The sequence below is a fragment of the Nematolebias whitei genome, chromosome 23 (assembly GCF_014905685.2).
Source record: "Nematolebias whitei isolate Nwh7 chromosome 23, NemWhi1, whole genome shotgun sequence".
Classification (NCBI taxonomy): Eukaryota; Metazoa; Chordata; class Actinopteri; order Cyprinodontiformes; family Rivulidae; genus Nematolebias; species Nematolebias whitei.
The window spans coordinates 9317458-9335809 of record NC_056520.1 but is presented as its reverse complement, the minus strand read 5'-3'; the positions used below and the strand labels follow the sequence as shown (position 1 = coordinate 9335809).

General features: G+C 41.0%; 1 protein-coding gene across 1 annotated transcript in view; it reads right to left on the bottom strand.

The window, feature by feature from the left end:
* vangl1 (VANGL planar cell polarity protein 1) overlaps nt 1-18352 on the bottom strand; it is a 77204-nt gene that overhangs the window by 46051 nt on the left and 12801 nt on the right. Inside the window, exon 2 of the mRNA XM_037696311.1 lies at nt 10745-10959. Within this exon, the coding sequence (XP_037552239.1) occupies nt 10745-10815 (71 nt within the window). The 5' untranslated portion in view covers nt 10816-10959. The remainder of the gene's footprint in view (nt 1-10744; nt 10960-18352) is intronic.

Sequence of the window (18352 nt, the reverse complement as noted above, 5' to 3'; positions counted from 1 at the left end):
TATCTGAGCCAGAGCACTGATAGACACCAAGTAAAATTTGAGCTACTACAAAACAGTTATGAAATCAAGTACTTTGTCAGTGATACAACTATGTTAAATAAAGCTTTCTCCATTTCCTCATGCTGATATAAATATTTAATAGTACTGCATATGGCACATCATTCACCTGTTAAACTATTACACAGCAATCTAGAAGAGTGGTTCCAAATTCTAGTCCTTGAGGAACACCATCCTGCAGGTTTTAGTCGTTTCCCTGCGTTGACACAACTGATTTGAATAAATGGATGATTAACAGGCTTCTACAGAACTTGAGGAAGTCACTAAATCCCTGAATCAAGTGTGTTCGAGCAGAGAAACAACTAAAATATACAAAATGGTGTTCCTGGAGGACCAGGGCTGGGAAATACTGATCTATAACAATGAACCAGACAAGGAAAGACCCGGTATTACATTTGACCTTGAAGCAGGGGTGATGAAAATTGTACAAGACACTCCGCCTAGTGATGATGCATCTGTATATCGAGTTTTGTTAAACTATCTGAAGTGAATCAGAAGTTATGTCTCCTACAAGCAAGCACCTGTTTTAACTTTGACCTTGATTTGTGACCTTGACCTTAGAATTGGGGTATTGAAATGTGTATGCAACATTCCATCTAGTGATGATGCATACATGTATTAAGTTTTGTTAAATTATCTTGAGCGGATCAGAAGTTATGGGCCAGACAAAATAAAGATTATGGATATACGGATGTAAGGTTATACGATAATAACATTGCTGACTAATAATTGCTTTGACTGATGCATAAATAGCATAAATAAAATAAAAAAAATAAAAAAAATAAACATTTCCAGTTCAAATTTAATTAACCAACCCCAAAAGAGAGGGGGGAAAAATGCAAGACTGAGCTTATTCAGTCTATTTATGGTAAAATCTCAATGAATGATGCAATCAGATTTTTTACCTAAACACTATATGTATGCACACATTTATTGAAAACATAAATAAACACAATTTATACATGTACAAAAGAACTGATCAATGTGAGTCTTAGAAAGAACAAGGTCTCATGCAAGAGTATTTTAGTTGGTGAATTAGGTCCATTAAAATAACTTGATTTATTATAACTTGGTAGGTCAAGACCAGGTAAACGGATTTGTCAGATATGTCTGTCCAATCAACACCAATACAGCGCCTCTAAGTGCTTCTGGCTAACAACAGTCATCATGAAAACCAAGGAATTCTCCGCACAAGCCAAATACAAAGTAATAGAGATGTCCAGATCAGGGATGGGTTATAAAGAAATACCCCGAAACCTTGAACATCCCATGAAACACCATTAAATCCATTCTTAGAAAATGGCAAGAAGTGTCCTCCAAAACCCATGGAGTGGGTATGGACAGCATTATTCAGAGAAACAACCAGGAGGCCAAAGATAACTGATGGAGTTGAGTAGCTCTTCTGTTGAGATGGAAGGACATGCCCAGAGAAACCCTACACAGAGCGTCATGAAAAAGTGGCAGAAAAACCCTGCATTAAGAAAAGGCTGTGCTGTTGAGAATCAGATGGGAGTAAAACGAAACCTACAGACCAAGGAAAACACCAGTCATCACACTGATAATATCTCTACAGTGAAGCATGGTGGTATATTTCCACCATGGTATATTTCCGCCAAGGTATATTTCCACCATGGTATATAGTAAAGTAAAATAAAGTGCTATGTGTTGTCATCATTGTATATTCCCATACAATGGTGAAATTGGTTCACTGCATTTAACCCATCACACCTGGGACGCACCCAGATGGAGCAGTGGGCATCTATGTAAGCGCCCGGGGAGCAATTAGGGATTGCTACTTCTATATATATATGTATCTATACCTCTACCGGTCCAAGAAGGGGTAGCAGTATGGTGGGGTAGAGTTATATGGTGGTATATTTCATCAGCAGGGACTAGGAAGTGGGTCAGAGTTAAATGGATGGAAGAAATTGGGAGAAATTCTTGATAGAAAGCTGTTGGAGTCTATCAAAGATGTGAGACCTTTTAGCAGACTCCAAGCGCACCATTGAAATGTCCTGGAATGGTCCAATCAAAGCCTCGACATCGAACCAACTCAGAATCTCTGGCTGGATGAAAAATACTACTGGACCCAAGCAGTAGCCATCTGGTTATGAACAATAGACAAACATTTCAATTATTAGATGTACCAAACTCGTCAAAATGTCCCTGAAAGACGTACAGCTATATCTTCTGCAAAAGGTGACTCTACTAGGTATTAACTTTTAAACCACTACTATTATTTGTAATTAAATTCAAAATCCAATGAAATGTCTAACTGCAAAGCAATGTAACTGAAAAATCACCAAGGGGAACAAATAGTTTCCAACACCTGGTTCTTGACTGCTGGGGGAGATAATTATTAACGAATTACACAGACTAATTCTAAGGCTTGGAACCACAAAACCTGGTTAATCAGGAAGGGCGACTCAGTTCTAAGAAAAACACCCGTTTCTCTACTTTAAGACCCATAAACACGAACCCTAAGGGACAAAAAAGGGCCTTTTGTTGACATATTCTTGGTACAAGCATGTCTGATGTGGTACTACAGCCTGGACAGGTCAGGAGAAACATTTGTTTTTTAAGACTGGTGGCTTAAATCATTCTAAAAACCAAGTATTTAAAAACAGCCAGTGGCAAAGTCTTAACAAATGGAAAATGGCTGCTAACAACAGGGTTGACATACTTTGTCAGGTTTTAGCAGTGATAAAGTCAGTGAAACCCAACACATCCTGTTGAATTTACACAACAAAAATGCAGAGAAAATCTGCTAAATTAATATTCTTTAAATTTTACTGTTATAGGTTAAACTTGATTCAAGGTGGTTGCCACAGTCAACTGACTTTAGCAAAAAAAAAAAAAAAAAAGGCTATATCTCGATTAATTAAAAAAATATTGAACTAAAATTTGGTACATTAGCAGCTGAGAGTTGTCTCCAATAAATACTTCAAGATCTACTAACACAACGTGTAAGACTTAGAAATATCCTGTGCAATTGAGCCTAAAGTAGCAGGACCAAGACTTTGGAATGAGTTACCTCTGCTTGTCAGACAGGCCCCCTCCCTCTCAGTTTTCAAGTCCCATTTAAAACCCCACTACTACTCAGTAGCATTCAACACCAGATGATCTGTGTTTTGAACCTGTATGCTCCACACTGGTTTGTCGTCATATTTATTATCTGCATCGTTTTTATGTCTATTTTCTGATTTACTTCATTTTGTATTTTGCTTTGTGTGTTACTTGTTGTTCTGTCTGTACAGCACTTTGGTTGGCCTTGTCGCTGTTTTAAGTGCTCTATAAATAAAATGGTATGGTATGGGTATGGTAAAGGTGTTTTAAAAATTGTACAAAAAAGTACAAGAGTACTGCACATTTGACGTGTATTGACAAACTATTATACAGCAATTCTGAAATCTATAGCAATGGCCGGTCTGACAAAGACCTTGTATTTGACCTTGATTAGTGACCTTGACCTTTGAGCCAGGCTGACGAAAAAATTATACAACACGATGTGTAGTATTGGTACAAATGTGTATCAAATTTCGTTACATTATGTGCGGACCAGAAGTTATGGTTCGGAAAAGCTACAAACTTATTTTAATTTTGACCTTGATTTGTAACCTTGACCTTGGAGCTGGGGTGATGAAGTGTTTCCCCAACAGTTATCCAATGAAGGCGCCCCACTCTACCAACAGAACCGAGCACCTTGCCTACCGAATTGACCCCTCCCCCCCACCAACAACTGCCGGCACTGATGTAGAGGCACGCAATAAGGACAAGTTAGCTAAAAAGCACTTCACTTCTCTTCCACCCCCCACCCCCCCGGTCGACAACTGCCAGCAATAAGGTAACACAACTGTCCTCCAATGAATACACCCCACACCCCCCGTCAACAAAAATCCCGAAGACGTGAGCACACCTTGTCAAGGCAATGGACCTAGGGGAAACTGAAAAGTGTACGCGACACTCCAACTAGTTAGCGTTTCCCCTACCATTATACAAGCGGGGCGCCCCACCTACCGAACCAAACTGTAAACCCCCCCCCCCCCCCCATCAGCACTGACATAGCGCTAAGCTAGCAGCACACAATACAGGCATGCTACCTAAAAAGTTAAAGGCAATGCACGCTGAACCCCTATCCCGTTAGAAAACTGTCGGCACAAACAGCGCGCAGCTCAGATGTGTCTCTGTCCCCCCCCCCCCCCGCTCGAAAACTGCTGGTACAAACCGCACGCAGCATGTTTCATTCCAACACCATGTAAATAAGTTGAACCTATGCAATGTATTGACTCAAGACAACCAGCAGAGGGTGCTGTAGGCAATTAAGCTGGACTTTTAGAGGCGGTAAAGAAGACAAACTAGTTTTCCAACCACTAATAATATCACAAGAACAAGGGAAACAGGAAACACAGACTGCAACTGTGTTAAGCCCCCAGTATACTGCCGCGTACATCCATACGCAGAGGTACGCACGTACGTACACAGAGGTACGAGCGTACCCCCCAGGGCATGTCCGTACAACGCTCAAATTTTTACGACCGCATACGCGGTGTCGCACAATAAACTGCCCAGCGACGGACTGTTTTGTATGCGACACCAATGTATTAAATTCCCCTTCTTCATCTCTGATCTGGCCTTTTCTTTTGTTTTTTTTTTGCCAAGAGGCAGTGATCTCTTCCTCCTCCGTTGATGCCATGACTGAAATGGTGAGAAATGAAGGAATTTGTCACGAGCAAATTAAACTCCTGTCCAGCGTGGCTGCGGGAGGGTCTGGAGATTTCCTGGTGGGCTGGTCTGATGTGTGGGCTGTAGAGCCAGCGCTCTGTTTTTCCTCATTTTTTAGATCTTTTTATTAACAACATATAAACACAGAACACCGCTGCAGCGGAGGCTGTGTCACTGCTCAGGTGTTATGAGAGTCCAGGTTGCTCTGATAGTGGCTTTCAGCTCTTCTGAATTGTTGAGTCTGGCATGTCACATCTTCCTCTTCACAATACCTCATAGCTTTTCTATGGGGTTACGGTCAGGTGAGTTTGCTGGCCAATTAAGAACAGGGATACCATGGTCCTTAAACCAGGTACTGGTAGCTTTGGCACTGTGTGCAGGTGCCAAGTCCTGTTGGAAAATTAAATCTGCATCTCCATAAAGTTGGTCAGCAGGAAGCATGACATTCTCTAAAACTTCCTGGTAGACGGCTGTGTTGACCTGGGACTAGGGCTGGGCCATATCATATCGTTCACGATAATACCGGTAAAAAAAAAAGCTTGCCCGGGCAAAAAAATGATATCATGATATGCTAATTTCATGACGTAATACGTCAGGGCGCCCCACCCCTTTAACAGAACCGAGCGCGCCGAACGACCACACCGAATTGCGCACCCCCCCCCCTCCACCTGTCGGTACTGGTGTGACGCTAGTTAGCTGCGCACAATACTAGCTAGCTAAAAAGCTAAAAACAAACAATGTGCGGCTCGGCTGTCTCTCCATCCAGCTCTAAACTGCAGGTACAGACAACTCAAATGTCTCTCCCCACCCTGCTCTAAACTGCCACTCGTCTTTTTTTTTTTCTCCCCACCCCGCTCTAAACTGCCGGTACAAACACGCGCAGCTCAACTGTCTCTTGAGATCCACAGTCCATGGACCAAGAACAGGGTCAGGTGATCACCTTATTACAAGTTCTGGAAGTTATAGCTCATTTAAAGGCAACATATATATTTTGTTACATTTATGCTCAACAGATCATAAACTTCATTTTATTTAGTTATTTTGGGGAAACTTCACCTGCACTTTAGTTTTTGTGGTGGATTTATTGATCTATTTGTGCAGACTTTTTCAATCTAAATAACAGAAGGATCATTTTATTTTTATACTTGGAGATTGAATACTTTACTAAATAAAGTAATTTCAGTAAAATTACCCCTTGTTTTTTTTTATTTTATGTACTACTGGAAAACAACATGTTATGTTAATTTTGTCAAATAAATAACTATGATTTCTGTTTTTTTTATATCGCAAAATTTATGGTTATCGTCAGAATGCTCTGAAATATCACAATATTATATTTGAACCATATCGCCCACCCCTACCTTGGACCACAGAAAACACAGTGGACCCACACCAGCAGATGACATGGCCCAACAAACCATCAGTGACTGTGGAAACTTGACACTGGACCTCAAGCAACATGGATTCTGTGCCTCTCCTCTCTTCCTCCAGACTCTGGGACCTTGATTTCCAAAGGAAATGCAAAATTTACTTTCATCAGAGAACATAACTTTGGACCACTCAGCAGCAGTCCCAGGCGATGTCTCTTGTTCAAGAGTGGCTTGACAAAAGGAATGTGACAGCTGAATCCCTTGTCTTGCATACATCTGTGCGTGGTGGTTCTTGAAGCACCGACTCCAGCTGCAGTCCACTCTTTGTGAATCTCCTCCACATTTTGGAATGGGTTTTGTTTCACAATCCTCTCCAGGTTGCGGTTATCCCTAATGCTTGTACAGTTTTTCTACCATGTTGTTTCCTTCCCTTCATCTCTCTATTAATGTTTGGACACAGAGCTCTGTGAACAGCCAGCCTCTTTAGCAATGACCTTTTGTGTCTTGCCCTCCTTGTGCAAGGTGTCAATGGTCGTCTTTTGGACAACTGTCAAGTCAGCAGTCTTCCTCATGATTGTGTAGCTACAGAACTAGACTGAGACCATTTAAAGGCCTTTGCAGGTGTTTTGAGTTAATTAGCTGATTAGACTAGGTATCTTAAATAATGAACCTTTTTACAATATTCTAATTTTCTGTGATACTGAATTTGGGGTTTTCATTAGTTGTCAGTTATAATCATCAACATTAAAAGAAATAAACATTTGAAATATATCAGTCTGTGTGTAATGAATGAATAAAATAGACAAGTTTCACATTTTTAATGGAATCACTGAAATAAATCAACTTTTTCATGATATTCTAATTTTATGACCAGCACCTGTAATGTGGTGCTAGTTTCTAAGATTTATGCAAAAATTGTTTATGCGAACATGAGCACAATTTCTCAGCATCTTCTGGTGACTAGATGTCACTGTTTAACTTATTCGTTTTGTATTAATAAACAACATATGGTTATTTCAGTTGCAAGGTTACATAAATGTTTATTTATGTAACATTAACTTGTTTATTTATTATATGTATTTCTATAAAGTAAAATGATTATTTCTATAAAGTAAAATGATTATTTACTGGGCCCCCAAAAAATAGTCCTCAGCCCCCCACCCCCACCCCCAGCTAAATTCTTCTGGAGCCGGGTCTATATAAAGTGTTGTTAAATTATCTTGAACAGATCAGAAGTTATGGGCATTACAAGAGAATGTTTACCGACGTATTGAGACTATATGATAATTAGAACTGTCACGAGAACGAATTTTGCTGGGTGATTAATCGTCTCAGAAATTATTGCGATAAACGATAATATTGTTTGAAATTTGACATTAGTAATAATTGTCAAATTTAGGAAGAAATGTTGGGAAATTTCTTTTGCATGTAGTACCTTTTTTGACCACTGGATGGCATCATAAGACTGTTTGAACCAAAGGATGGATAGTGAGAGAGAGAGCAGCGTGTCTCTTTAAGAAAAATGGGAGGGAGGCCCTTTGACATGACATGGGCTGTCTCTCTTTTTTAAAATTTAAAGAGAAAAGCGAATGGGAGAGGTTAGTGAAGAGCACCGGAGTTGAGATTTTGTCATCCAGTGTCTTCAGTAGAAAGAGAGAGACACCAAGAAACGATAAAGCTGATAAATGAAAATAAGATTGATCATTTTCATTTATCATGCGATTAATTGATTAATTGATTTATTGTTTATTGCGACAGGCCTAATGATAATACGTCGTCGTGTTGACCAGTGTATAAAAACTCTGTCAAGGAAAAGTTGTGGATAATAAGCAATCCTTCAAGGAATGCCAAGCCTTTAACTTGCCCATGAAATAAGGAGTCAGCTAGTGGTTTGGACACACACGGCAGCAGCAGGGGGCTCAAATGTTCCAGCAGCCTATATATTATTTACAATTTGTTGTCTGTAAAAAGCTATGAAATCTTCCTTCTCATTCGAGGAGCTTCCTCCATTCAAACCGACACATTTCCAAACTTCTAAACTCGCTTCTAAACCTGGAGCCGACGTGTTTGAGGAATACGAGCGATGAGAGCAGGTCCGCTTAAAAGGGCTGGCAGGAACTACACATGAGAGGTTCGGAACGGAGAGCACGAGCAGCTGCTGCACTCGCACCACAACCCCCACACGGGGGTTAAAAACCATGAAGGGGAGAGGAAAAAGATAAAGAGGGCCGACACGGAAGTAAGAGAGTATAAAATGGCGACAGAAAAGAGCTGATAACACGAGAGGTTCTTAAAACAGCAACAGGTGGCAGCAAGAGTGGGAGAGGCACGGGACAACTGAGAGAGATATATGTTGAGCGGGCCGACAGGGGCTGTCAGTGACCCGGGAGGAGGGGGCTGTTGTGGAACCGGATCCTGCTCTCCAATGACCAGCGCTTCGTCTCCTCTCAGGCTCTCAGCGTATCTGCAGCGCCATCAGTTAGCGAAGCCTCTTCAGCACCTGTCTCCTGCCGCCTTCCTGTAGCCTGTCGACCTCAACCATTTCACCGCTGACAGACTAATGCGCCGACAAGAGCTGTGGGGGGGGACGGTGTGGAGTTATGTAGCTGGAAGCATCTGAGAACACTGAGGCCCCATCCTCACTAACATGATTTATTTTTTTTGCAAAGGGGACACTTTAAAATGTGTTTGGACCTCCGAGGCTGATGGAAAAAACTCGACTTAGTGAAGAAAAAAGTTTTTAAAAACGTCGGCATTATAAAAAAAAAAAAAACAAAGTGACACACGTGCAGGTTATTGATGGGTATGAAAATGATTCGACTTGCAAGGCACGTCCACAATGGGCACCAGGCGGCATGGACGGATGATCGGTGTTATCAGGCAACTGCTGGAGCATTTGTCTCAAACACTCGCAGATAAAAGATCCAGTTTTGTTCTTTCAGAAACACATGGTTCACCTGCTAGCTTACGCTCCGAATGCTTGCTAGCTTCCGTTAAAAAGAGTGTCTGCTAGACAGCGATGCATTCGAGGTGCCTGGGAAAAGCCAAACTCACTGAACTGGATCCAGAGGCTAAAAAAAAACCAGCTGTTAAATTGTAAATATATTTGCGATATAGTCATTTTTGACGTCACATAAGAAACTACAACTTATTGGATGTGCTCAGTACTTCCCAACACTGGGTCCGCGCAAACTGTTTTAACAACGTAAGAAACGGTTTGTGGTTGTTGAGCTAGATTAGCAATGTGCGCTAAATAAACAAGAAAGTACGCAGAGCGAGAACAACCACCACTCTTTGTCTGTACACGTTTAGGCGTTGTGTACTTCTTTGTGTAACTGTGACAGTTTGTGTGTATTATTGTGCGATTCAGCTTTTACACTATTATTTTCCAGCTTTGTATTTTTCCGTAGGGTTTTGAAGTCTAACTACGTCTACATACATTGTGCGATTTTAGCCGTACATGCGTCAAAATAAGTTCAGCGCACTCAGGAGGTGGGTGCCACGACTTGTTGTTTTTGTAACTTGGTACTTTTCAAAACATTTGTACTTTATTTATAATCACACTTTTTTATTTCCTTCAAAAATAATCTTTTTAAAATAGGGAGTCTTTCTCTAGTTTTTGTTTCATTATGCCTTTTTATCATTTTTTTTTTTTGGTTCTTTTTGCTTCTAGCTAGCAATTGAAATGTTTAGCTAGGTTTTTGCTAATTTTAGCTGATGGCTAGCATTTGGCGACTTTTAGCTTTTGATTAGTCATTCATTATTTTTAGTTGTTGCTATTCTTTTGATACTTTTATCTCGCCTTTTGGTACGTTTTGCTTTTAGTTCCATTTTTGCTACTCAAGCTTTTAGCTAGCATTTTTCTGCTTTAAGGTTTTAGCTAGTTTTGCTACTTTTAGCAAAGTTTTACTAGTATTATCCTTAAACAAGTGTCTTGATCATTCGAGCTTTAGCAAACGCTTTGCCTTTTGTAAATTTTTAGCTAGTGTCTTGTTTATTTTTTCCTTTAACAACTCTTATTAGCAAGTTTCAGCATTTGTACAGCATTTTTGCTAGTAATGCTATTTCTCTGGGTAAAATAATCAATAATTAAATGATAAACAGTACAATTTAATGTATTTTTGCTTAAAACGCCAATCCTTTGTACTGCTTCAGGGAACAATTTGGACATTTGGCTAATTTGTCTTCTTAGAAATGGTTTAGAGAAATGCTAAATGTTGTTTAAGCTATTCCCAACAAAAACCTGAAATAATCCAATCATGTATTGATCAGGGCTTAAGCAAACAAACAAACAAACAAACAGTTTAACATTAGCTGAACTGCAGCTTCGGCTATCGGACTCCACTGTAATGGGGAAAACATTCTGGTAAGAAGAAAATAAAGATATATCTTTAGACGCTGCACCACATCAACTCACATACAATAAATGAATCGTATATTGTTGCGACTAAACAAAAAAGACGGTCATTTAATACTCAAGACATTAATAAACGCAGGTTTAGTAACAGAGCAAGAAGAAAACAAAATGTTTTACATCAAACATTTCAGTCCAGACACAGAGAGATCAATAATTAATGAGCCGTGTTTAGGTTTACCCGTGCCTGTGGGATCCCCGGGAGCGCCCCGAGTAGTGGGAATAGCCCGAGTAGGTGGACTCGGTATCCATGGCGATGCGGTCCTGCCGAGACCACGGGGCTCCAGGCAACAGGGCGGCTGCTCTGCTCGACCGCTGGCAGACGCAGCAGAACCCGGTTCGCTCTCTCACCGAGCTGCGGGGGATCGGTCAGGAGGCTGGCGAGGAAACATCAACCTGGAGGTGGAGCGCAAGACAGACGAGGACATTTAAATTCAAAATGCGAAGCGTCTGGGAAGACCTGCCTGCGTGCGTTAAAAAGCAGAGACGGCGAGAACGACGCCCGACGGCGACCGGAGACTAAATCAGTTATTCGTGTCGGGCTTTTTCATCGCGTCTATTTATTCCCCCTCATGCGAGGAAGGCTCAGATGTGAACGTGTTGCTCCGCAGCTGCAGCACAATCAGTAATCCACGCTCTGAACCTGCACGGTGACAGCACTTTTTATAGCTTTAAAGTGCTCACACTCCAGCTGAGAATTCCCGAGAAAAGAAACGCTTCAGAGCTGAAAAGGCAAATCGCTCTCGTTCCCACGTGGCTTGTCCTTAAGTTGTAATCCATCTCCAGCAGACAGAAAAAGTCTCATGCAATGTAGCTTCTTTGTATTTACATAAACGGCTGAAATACCAAACGATGTGCACAAAATATAACAACAAAAAAAAAGCAAACCTCTCCTCCGTTCCTCGTCCACCCATCAGCCACTGCTCTAAACATAAAGTGCGTTTACTTCTTTCCTCGTGCACAACTGTCAGCACTCTTGGAAAAAACTGTAGGAACCGCGAGTAAGCCTGCAGTCTGAGAGCGAAGTGTTCTGTGAAGAAAATATGGAACAATAACATCTGTACTATAAGATGGAGCTAGGTTGTTGAGAGCTTTGTAGGTTAGAAGTAAAATTTTGAATTCTATTCTGGACTTGACAGGGAGCCAATGGAGAGAAACTAAAACTGGAGATACGATCTCTCCCACTAACTCCAGTTAAGACTCTGACAGCAGCATTTTGGATCAACTGAAGACGTTTTAAAGAAGTATTTGGACACCCAGATAATAAACCATTACAATAGTCCAGTCTAGACGTGACAAATGCATGAACCAGTTTTTCTGCATCGTTTTTAGATCAGACGTTTCTAATTTTAGTTTACGCAGGTGGAAGAAGGCAGTTCTAGTTACGTTTTTAATGTGGGGGATAAAAGACATGTCCTGATCAAAAATAACACCAAGATTTTTAACATTAGAGCTGGAGGACAGATTAATGCCACTGAAAAAATTAAGATAATTTTAAGATGCTCAAGTTCAAAAACTAAAACCTCAGTCTCGTCTGTGTTCAAAAGGAGAAAATTCAAGGTCATCCAGGTTTTTGTCTTTAAGACATGCTTGTAGTCTAAGTAGCTGATTGGATTCATTGAGTTTCATGGACAAATATAACTGTATATCATCAGCATAACAATGAAAATTTATTTATGCTGTTTCATAACCTAATAGAAGCATATACAAGGTAAAGAGCATTGGTCCGAGCACTGAACCTTGAGGAACTCCATGACTAACTTTGGTGTATGAAGATTCATTATTTACATTTACAAATTGGACTCTATCAGATAAATAAGGTTTACACCAATTTAGAGCAGTTTCTGAACTAAACTAAGTAAAAAAATAATAATAATAAGATCCAGTTCTAGTAGAAATAGCTGTAGCACATGTCTCTGCGCCTGAAGCCTGTTTCAATTCAATTCATTTCAGTTTATTTATATAGCGCCAAGTCGCAACAGAAGTTATCTCGGGGCACTGTACAGAAACATTCACATACTTTATTAAAGCCAGTTAGTAAAAGTTATCTAAGGAAGTCATCAGATTGCTTTGAATCTTCACTTTGTCTACGTCTCCCATCCTGAGCAAGCACAAAGGCAACAGTGGAAAGGAAAAACGCCCTTTCACCAGGAAGAAACCTCCAGCAGAAGAACCAGTTCCCCAACTGGAAAAGCACAGATGGCAAAGAGCTTGGCATCTACCAGGAGCCGGTGGTAAAATAAATAAATTAAATAAATAAAACCTTGCTGTGACAGTCACAGGAATTGTTTCAATTTGCCCATTTTCACTAGACTTAAAAATCCCAGAGTAGCAGGCCTTCAGAGACTTCTGACCTCAAACGGACCGAGTGAAAGCAGGATGAGATATTCAGAAAGGCAACGACCATAGAAACCACAAATACTGTTTGCAAAAAGTACAAAAGAAATTAATTCAACCTGCAGCTGTTATGCGTCTACAAAACCATACTCTAGGCCATGCACCTCATTTTATGTCCACCTCTACTTCTGTCATAACCACTTAAGCCCGATTTGTTCCCACCTTGTCAGCCTCTCTTATGCTTATTATTATTATATGTACTTGAGAACTCTAACAAGGTTAAGTCAGGTCCTCTGGATGGATTCCAGAGGACCTTGTTAGATTTATATACCTGGATTATTCAGCATGCATCAGGAAACTTGAGAACTATTTCAAAATTAAAACAGGCAGACTTTAGCAATCAGTTAATTACTTATCATAGTTGTGGTATTTACAGCTGGACTTTCAGGGGTGTAACCTTGAATGTTTTCAGTTATAGAAGAGCTCCACATAGCTCAAAATACAGCTCTAGAATTTACGTAAAACTGAGAAAAGTTTGAAACTGGTTCAGGATGCCAGCAACAAAATTAGGATAGGTTCAAAATGGGTCTGAGACACATGGAACTAGGCCTGTCACGATAAACAATAAATCAATTAATCGCATGATAAATTAAAAGAGGGGAGATACGGGACAAAGTCACATGTGTGTAGCCTGCCCGCTAGCCTAGTGTTACGTTGCTGCCGGTCGACAGTAGCATTTTTGCTAGCTAGCATGTTTGTATTGCACCCTGCGCTACATCAATACCAAAGTTGTCAACCGGGGGAGATGGGGAGTGGGGGGGGGGAATAGGGCGTCCCACTTGAATAATGGTAGGGAAACAGTGACGTGAAAAAACTTAAGATTTCAACATGGGTTCTCGACAAAGCTGAGACATGTTTAATGTCCCCACAACATTAGGAAAAGTTCAACATGGGTTCTAGACACCAGCAACAAAACTGAGAAGTGTCTGAGACGGATTTAAAATGTTCGTGACAAAATTGAAAAGGGTTCTAGGTAGGTTCTAGACACCCACGCAAAAATGACAAACTAGTCGTGGATAATCACAGCCCAGTGACATATTGGCTTTATCAAGTTAACAATTACCTTAATGCTATCATCAGTTGTGCAGTCATAGCCATCTTCTTCTCTTTTTTTAATCGATTTCCCCTCTTGGTATATTTTTTAACCAGGTGTTATTAATACCCAACGTATTTACCTCCCAAAATACTGGTTGATATGAACTTTACCATAAACTGACCATTAGCAGCTGTATAACTAGTTTAAGACAGAAAAGTCACAGTGAAATCCTGGACTGGCTCAACGTTTTTTTCTTGTTTATCAGCTGTATTGATGGTAGAACATGGTAAAAAACCAGGTGCCTAATTGGGTTCACTGGCATTGAAATGATTAGAGTAAGTAGGCAAACATGATTTATACACCTCTAAGTAAAACCTGAAAGTTAAGAAGAGGTGTCTGAACAAAGCACGTTCGGTTCAGTGTCAGATTTAACAACGCAACTGGGTAAAAAGTGATACATGAGTCACAGAAACCTCAAGGCGATGCTTTCATCTCACACAAACACACAATCACAACCTCTCCAATGGCAAGAAAATACACAGGTAAAGACTAAATCTAATTAAAAAACACACCACTGATTTTTAAAAATTCAGTACGCCACAAAATATGTAATGTGACCCAGTTCTGGGGAGCGTTGTGGCGTTTTACTGACGCACTCTGTTGTGCGTTCGCCTGTTGCTTGGATGTTCGTCACAGACTCCTGCAAATACTTTGAGCGTTATGTAACTGCAAATTTGGACGACTCACTGCAGTTTTTTTTTTTAAGTGTCTGACAAATCTTCCTCAGCTGTTTCTCAGTGGTTTCTCAACTTTACCGCTGATCGTGAGGAGTCCTGTTTTGGATTCTTGAGTCTTGTTGGACATAGGAATGCTTTGTTAAGACGAGCTTCTGTAAGTTTCATCATCGCCCGATGCACGGCTAATCAATCTTGGCCAACCCTAAATTGGCCATAGCTCAGTGACTTTTCTAGAAATAAAACAAGATTAGGTGTGGTTTACCTTCACAGGTAATATGCAACCCTTCAAAGACTGCTCAGATGTGAAAATTAATGTATCGTTGTTTAAAGATAGGGTCTGAAAATCCAATCGGCTAAATTCCAAAGACCATGTTAAACTCTTGGAAGGCCCACTAAAAAACTCTGCTAAGTATAAAGATATGTTGCAAGAAAGCAGGAATATTGGTTTTAAATAATCCCTGTCAAATGAGGTTGACACATCCGACACGTTTTCAATATCAGCAGCCGCGTTAATCCTCTTAAACCAAGCTGAGCGAGGGATTATTAGGGTTAAATGAGTCCAGGGTCCATCTTAAGTCAGAGATCATCGATTAGCCCCTGCTAAGAGACAGAAATCAGTTTCTTGCGTTACACTTCCTGTACTCCGCTGGTCCAACGAGCGGTCCGGATCTGAGGTTTTAAAGTATCAGGATACAACGTCTCACATGTGGTTTTCTGTCGTTGCCAAACCAGAGAAAATTGCTGAGAGAAACCACTTCGAGTTTGCGAGCTGGCAGCTGAAGTAGGAATCCCCAACTCTGGATCGGAGAGACAGAGAGAGGGGGAGCTCCTGCTGGTTCTTCCAGGACCCCTGCAGAGCTGCAGGACAGTGTTTGTTCGGCTAAAAAACTGGTGGGAACCATGAAAAGGCTTCATTATATCACAGCATTCAAAGAAATCACTTAAGTCTGTGCACTATGAGATGTAGGACTCGGAACCAAAATAATTTAACGTCTACGTAAAACATAGGGAGAGTTCAAACCAGGGGTGCCCACACTTTTTCAGCATGCGAGCTACTTTTAAAATGACCACGTCAAAGTGATCTGCCTACTATAAAAACACAAAACATACACTTATTTATAAACATGAAGTATTCTTTATTTGTACAATATATGTTGATGTATCTTGTATTCATTCAACCTTCATTTACACAGATAAATCACATAATATAATGTGTTATGTACAGTGAACCCTCGTTTTTCACGGGGGTTACATTCCAAAAAGAACCCGTGATAGGTGAAATCCGTGAAGTAGTAACCTTTATTTTTTTAAATTATTATACAATGGATTTACCGTTGTGGATTATATGACTTTTTCCAATGGATTACAGACTCTGTTTCCAAGGGGTTAAAGCATTGCTACAATGGAATTATCGAGACGATATGGAATTATAATCAACACAATGGAATTATCAAGAACATTGTGGAATTACCTTGACTCCATAATACATTCAAACCAAAGAACAAGACCTTTTTACAGGCCCAAGCATTTGTTTAACAAATAAAAGCACTGTATAAATGTTTTTTACAAATAACTACTGTACTGGAGAGACTGTTTAGCCAATCAGAATGCAGAACACAATGAACGATGCAAATCCGTGAAGCAGCGAGACCATGAAAGGTGAACCGCGTTATAGCGAGTGTTCACTGTATTGTCATCATTGTATGTTCCCATACAAAGACGAAATTGGCTCTCTGCATTTAACCCATCCATCACCAGGTGGAACAGTGGGCAGCTAAGGAAAGCACCCGGGGAGAAACTGGGAATAAGGTGTCCTGCTCAGAGACACCGTGAGATGTGCAGTGACCGGGGATCGAACCTGGGACCTTTGGGTCCTGAGTCAGCTGCCCTGCCCCTACACCATCTCAGCCCCCACATTGAGCCTCCAAGACATTTACAAGTTAGACCTGTTTAGACAGACAAAAAGTAATGAAAGTGACACATGTATATGATTTGTATAATTTGTACAACTTGTATAGGATTTGTATAATTTGTACAACTTGTATAAGATTTGTATAATTTGTACAACTTGTATAGGATTTGCAACACATGTATAGGATTTGTATAACTGCATGAACCTATGTTGCGCAGTACAACTCAGTATATTTTTTTGTCATTACCTTACGCTGATGACTTGCACTGAATGGAATCAACCAGGGATGTATAGTCCGGACAGTAGCTGCTGATAGCCAGCATCAAGCACACTTCCAAATGATCATCTGTCATGGTGGACTAGATCGGTATTTGGACTTAATAATCTTCATGTGGGAAAAAGCTGACTCGCATACAAGTGGAGTTGAATAATGCAGTCAAGGAGGTAACATTTCCTCATGTTGGGATACTTTTTCCTCTGTGAGTACATTCCAGAACTGTTCATGAGCTCTGGCCTTAAGCTGAATGTCAGCTTGTAGTGTCAAAATCTCATCCTCCACTCCAGAAAAGTTTAGGTGAAACAGCTTCAATCTGATGCCAGTGAAGCAACCTTAGCATCTTCCTGGAAAGGGTAGCACATGAATGTAGCGACTGGCTCCAGTAAAACAAGTCTTGAAAGTGTTTGTCAAACTTTGACAGACAGTTCTCATTCTGCTGTGTAGCGTGCACCGTCAAGTTGCACACACGCCTCCCCCTTGCATCTCCAGCTCTGATGTGAGGTTCTTGGAAGTTTTCCAAATCATGGTGCTGCAGTTTTAAAGAGAGATGTTGCACTGAGTTGATCATATCAATCATGGTTTGATCTTTTCCTTGCAGCTCTGCACTAAGGTCATTCAACATGTTGGTCAGATCGATTACAAATGCTAAATTGGAGGCTAACTAGGCAACTCGGCCGCTTGATAGTAGTTTGCGTGGTTGTATGCGCATGAGTGGTGACCCATGTGTCAGAAAAGGTCAGGTCTCAGATTGTCTGCCTGTATGTCAATCAAGTACAGTGTTTCCCCTAGATAACTCCATGGCAGGGCACTCATCTCGGCTGTGATTTTTGTTGGGGGGGGGGGGGGGGGGGCCCGGGTGGGTGAGGCTGAGCTGTGTGCTGTCTGTACTGAACTGGGGGTGTGACATAGACACAGCTGATCCGTGCGTTGTTTCTACCGACAGTTTTCGAGAGGGGAGGGACAGAGACGCATCTTGTACTGACAGATTTTGAGCAGGGGTGGGGTCAGTGTGAGGGTTCAGCATGAGAGAAGAACTGCCTTTAAGTTTTGAGCTAGCGCGCCTGTATTGCACTTAGCGCTACGTCAGTGCCGACAGATGGGGGAAGAGGGGTGAGTGTAGTTCGGTTCGGTAGGCTCGGTTCTGTTGATGGGGCGGGGTGCCACGCTTGTCTAATGGTAGGGGAAACATTGAAGTGACAAATTTCATAGTGAAGATGGGTGATAGGCTGACGTCTATTTTCTTTAATGCCATGCGATCTACTCAAATTACCATTTCGATCGTCCAGTATACAGCCATCGACAGGTATGTATATAGCCATCGACGGGTATATAGCCATCGACAGGTATATAGCCATCGACAAGCAGATAGCCATCGACAAGCAGATAGCCATCGACGGGTATATAGCCATCGACGGGTATATAGCCATCGA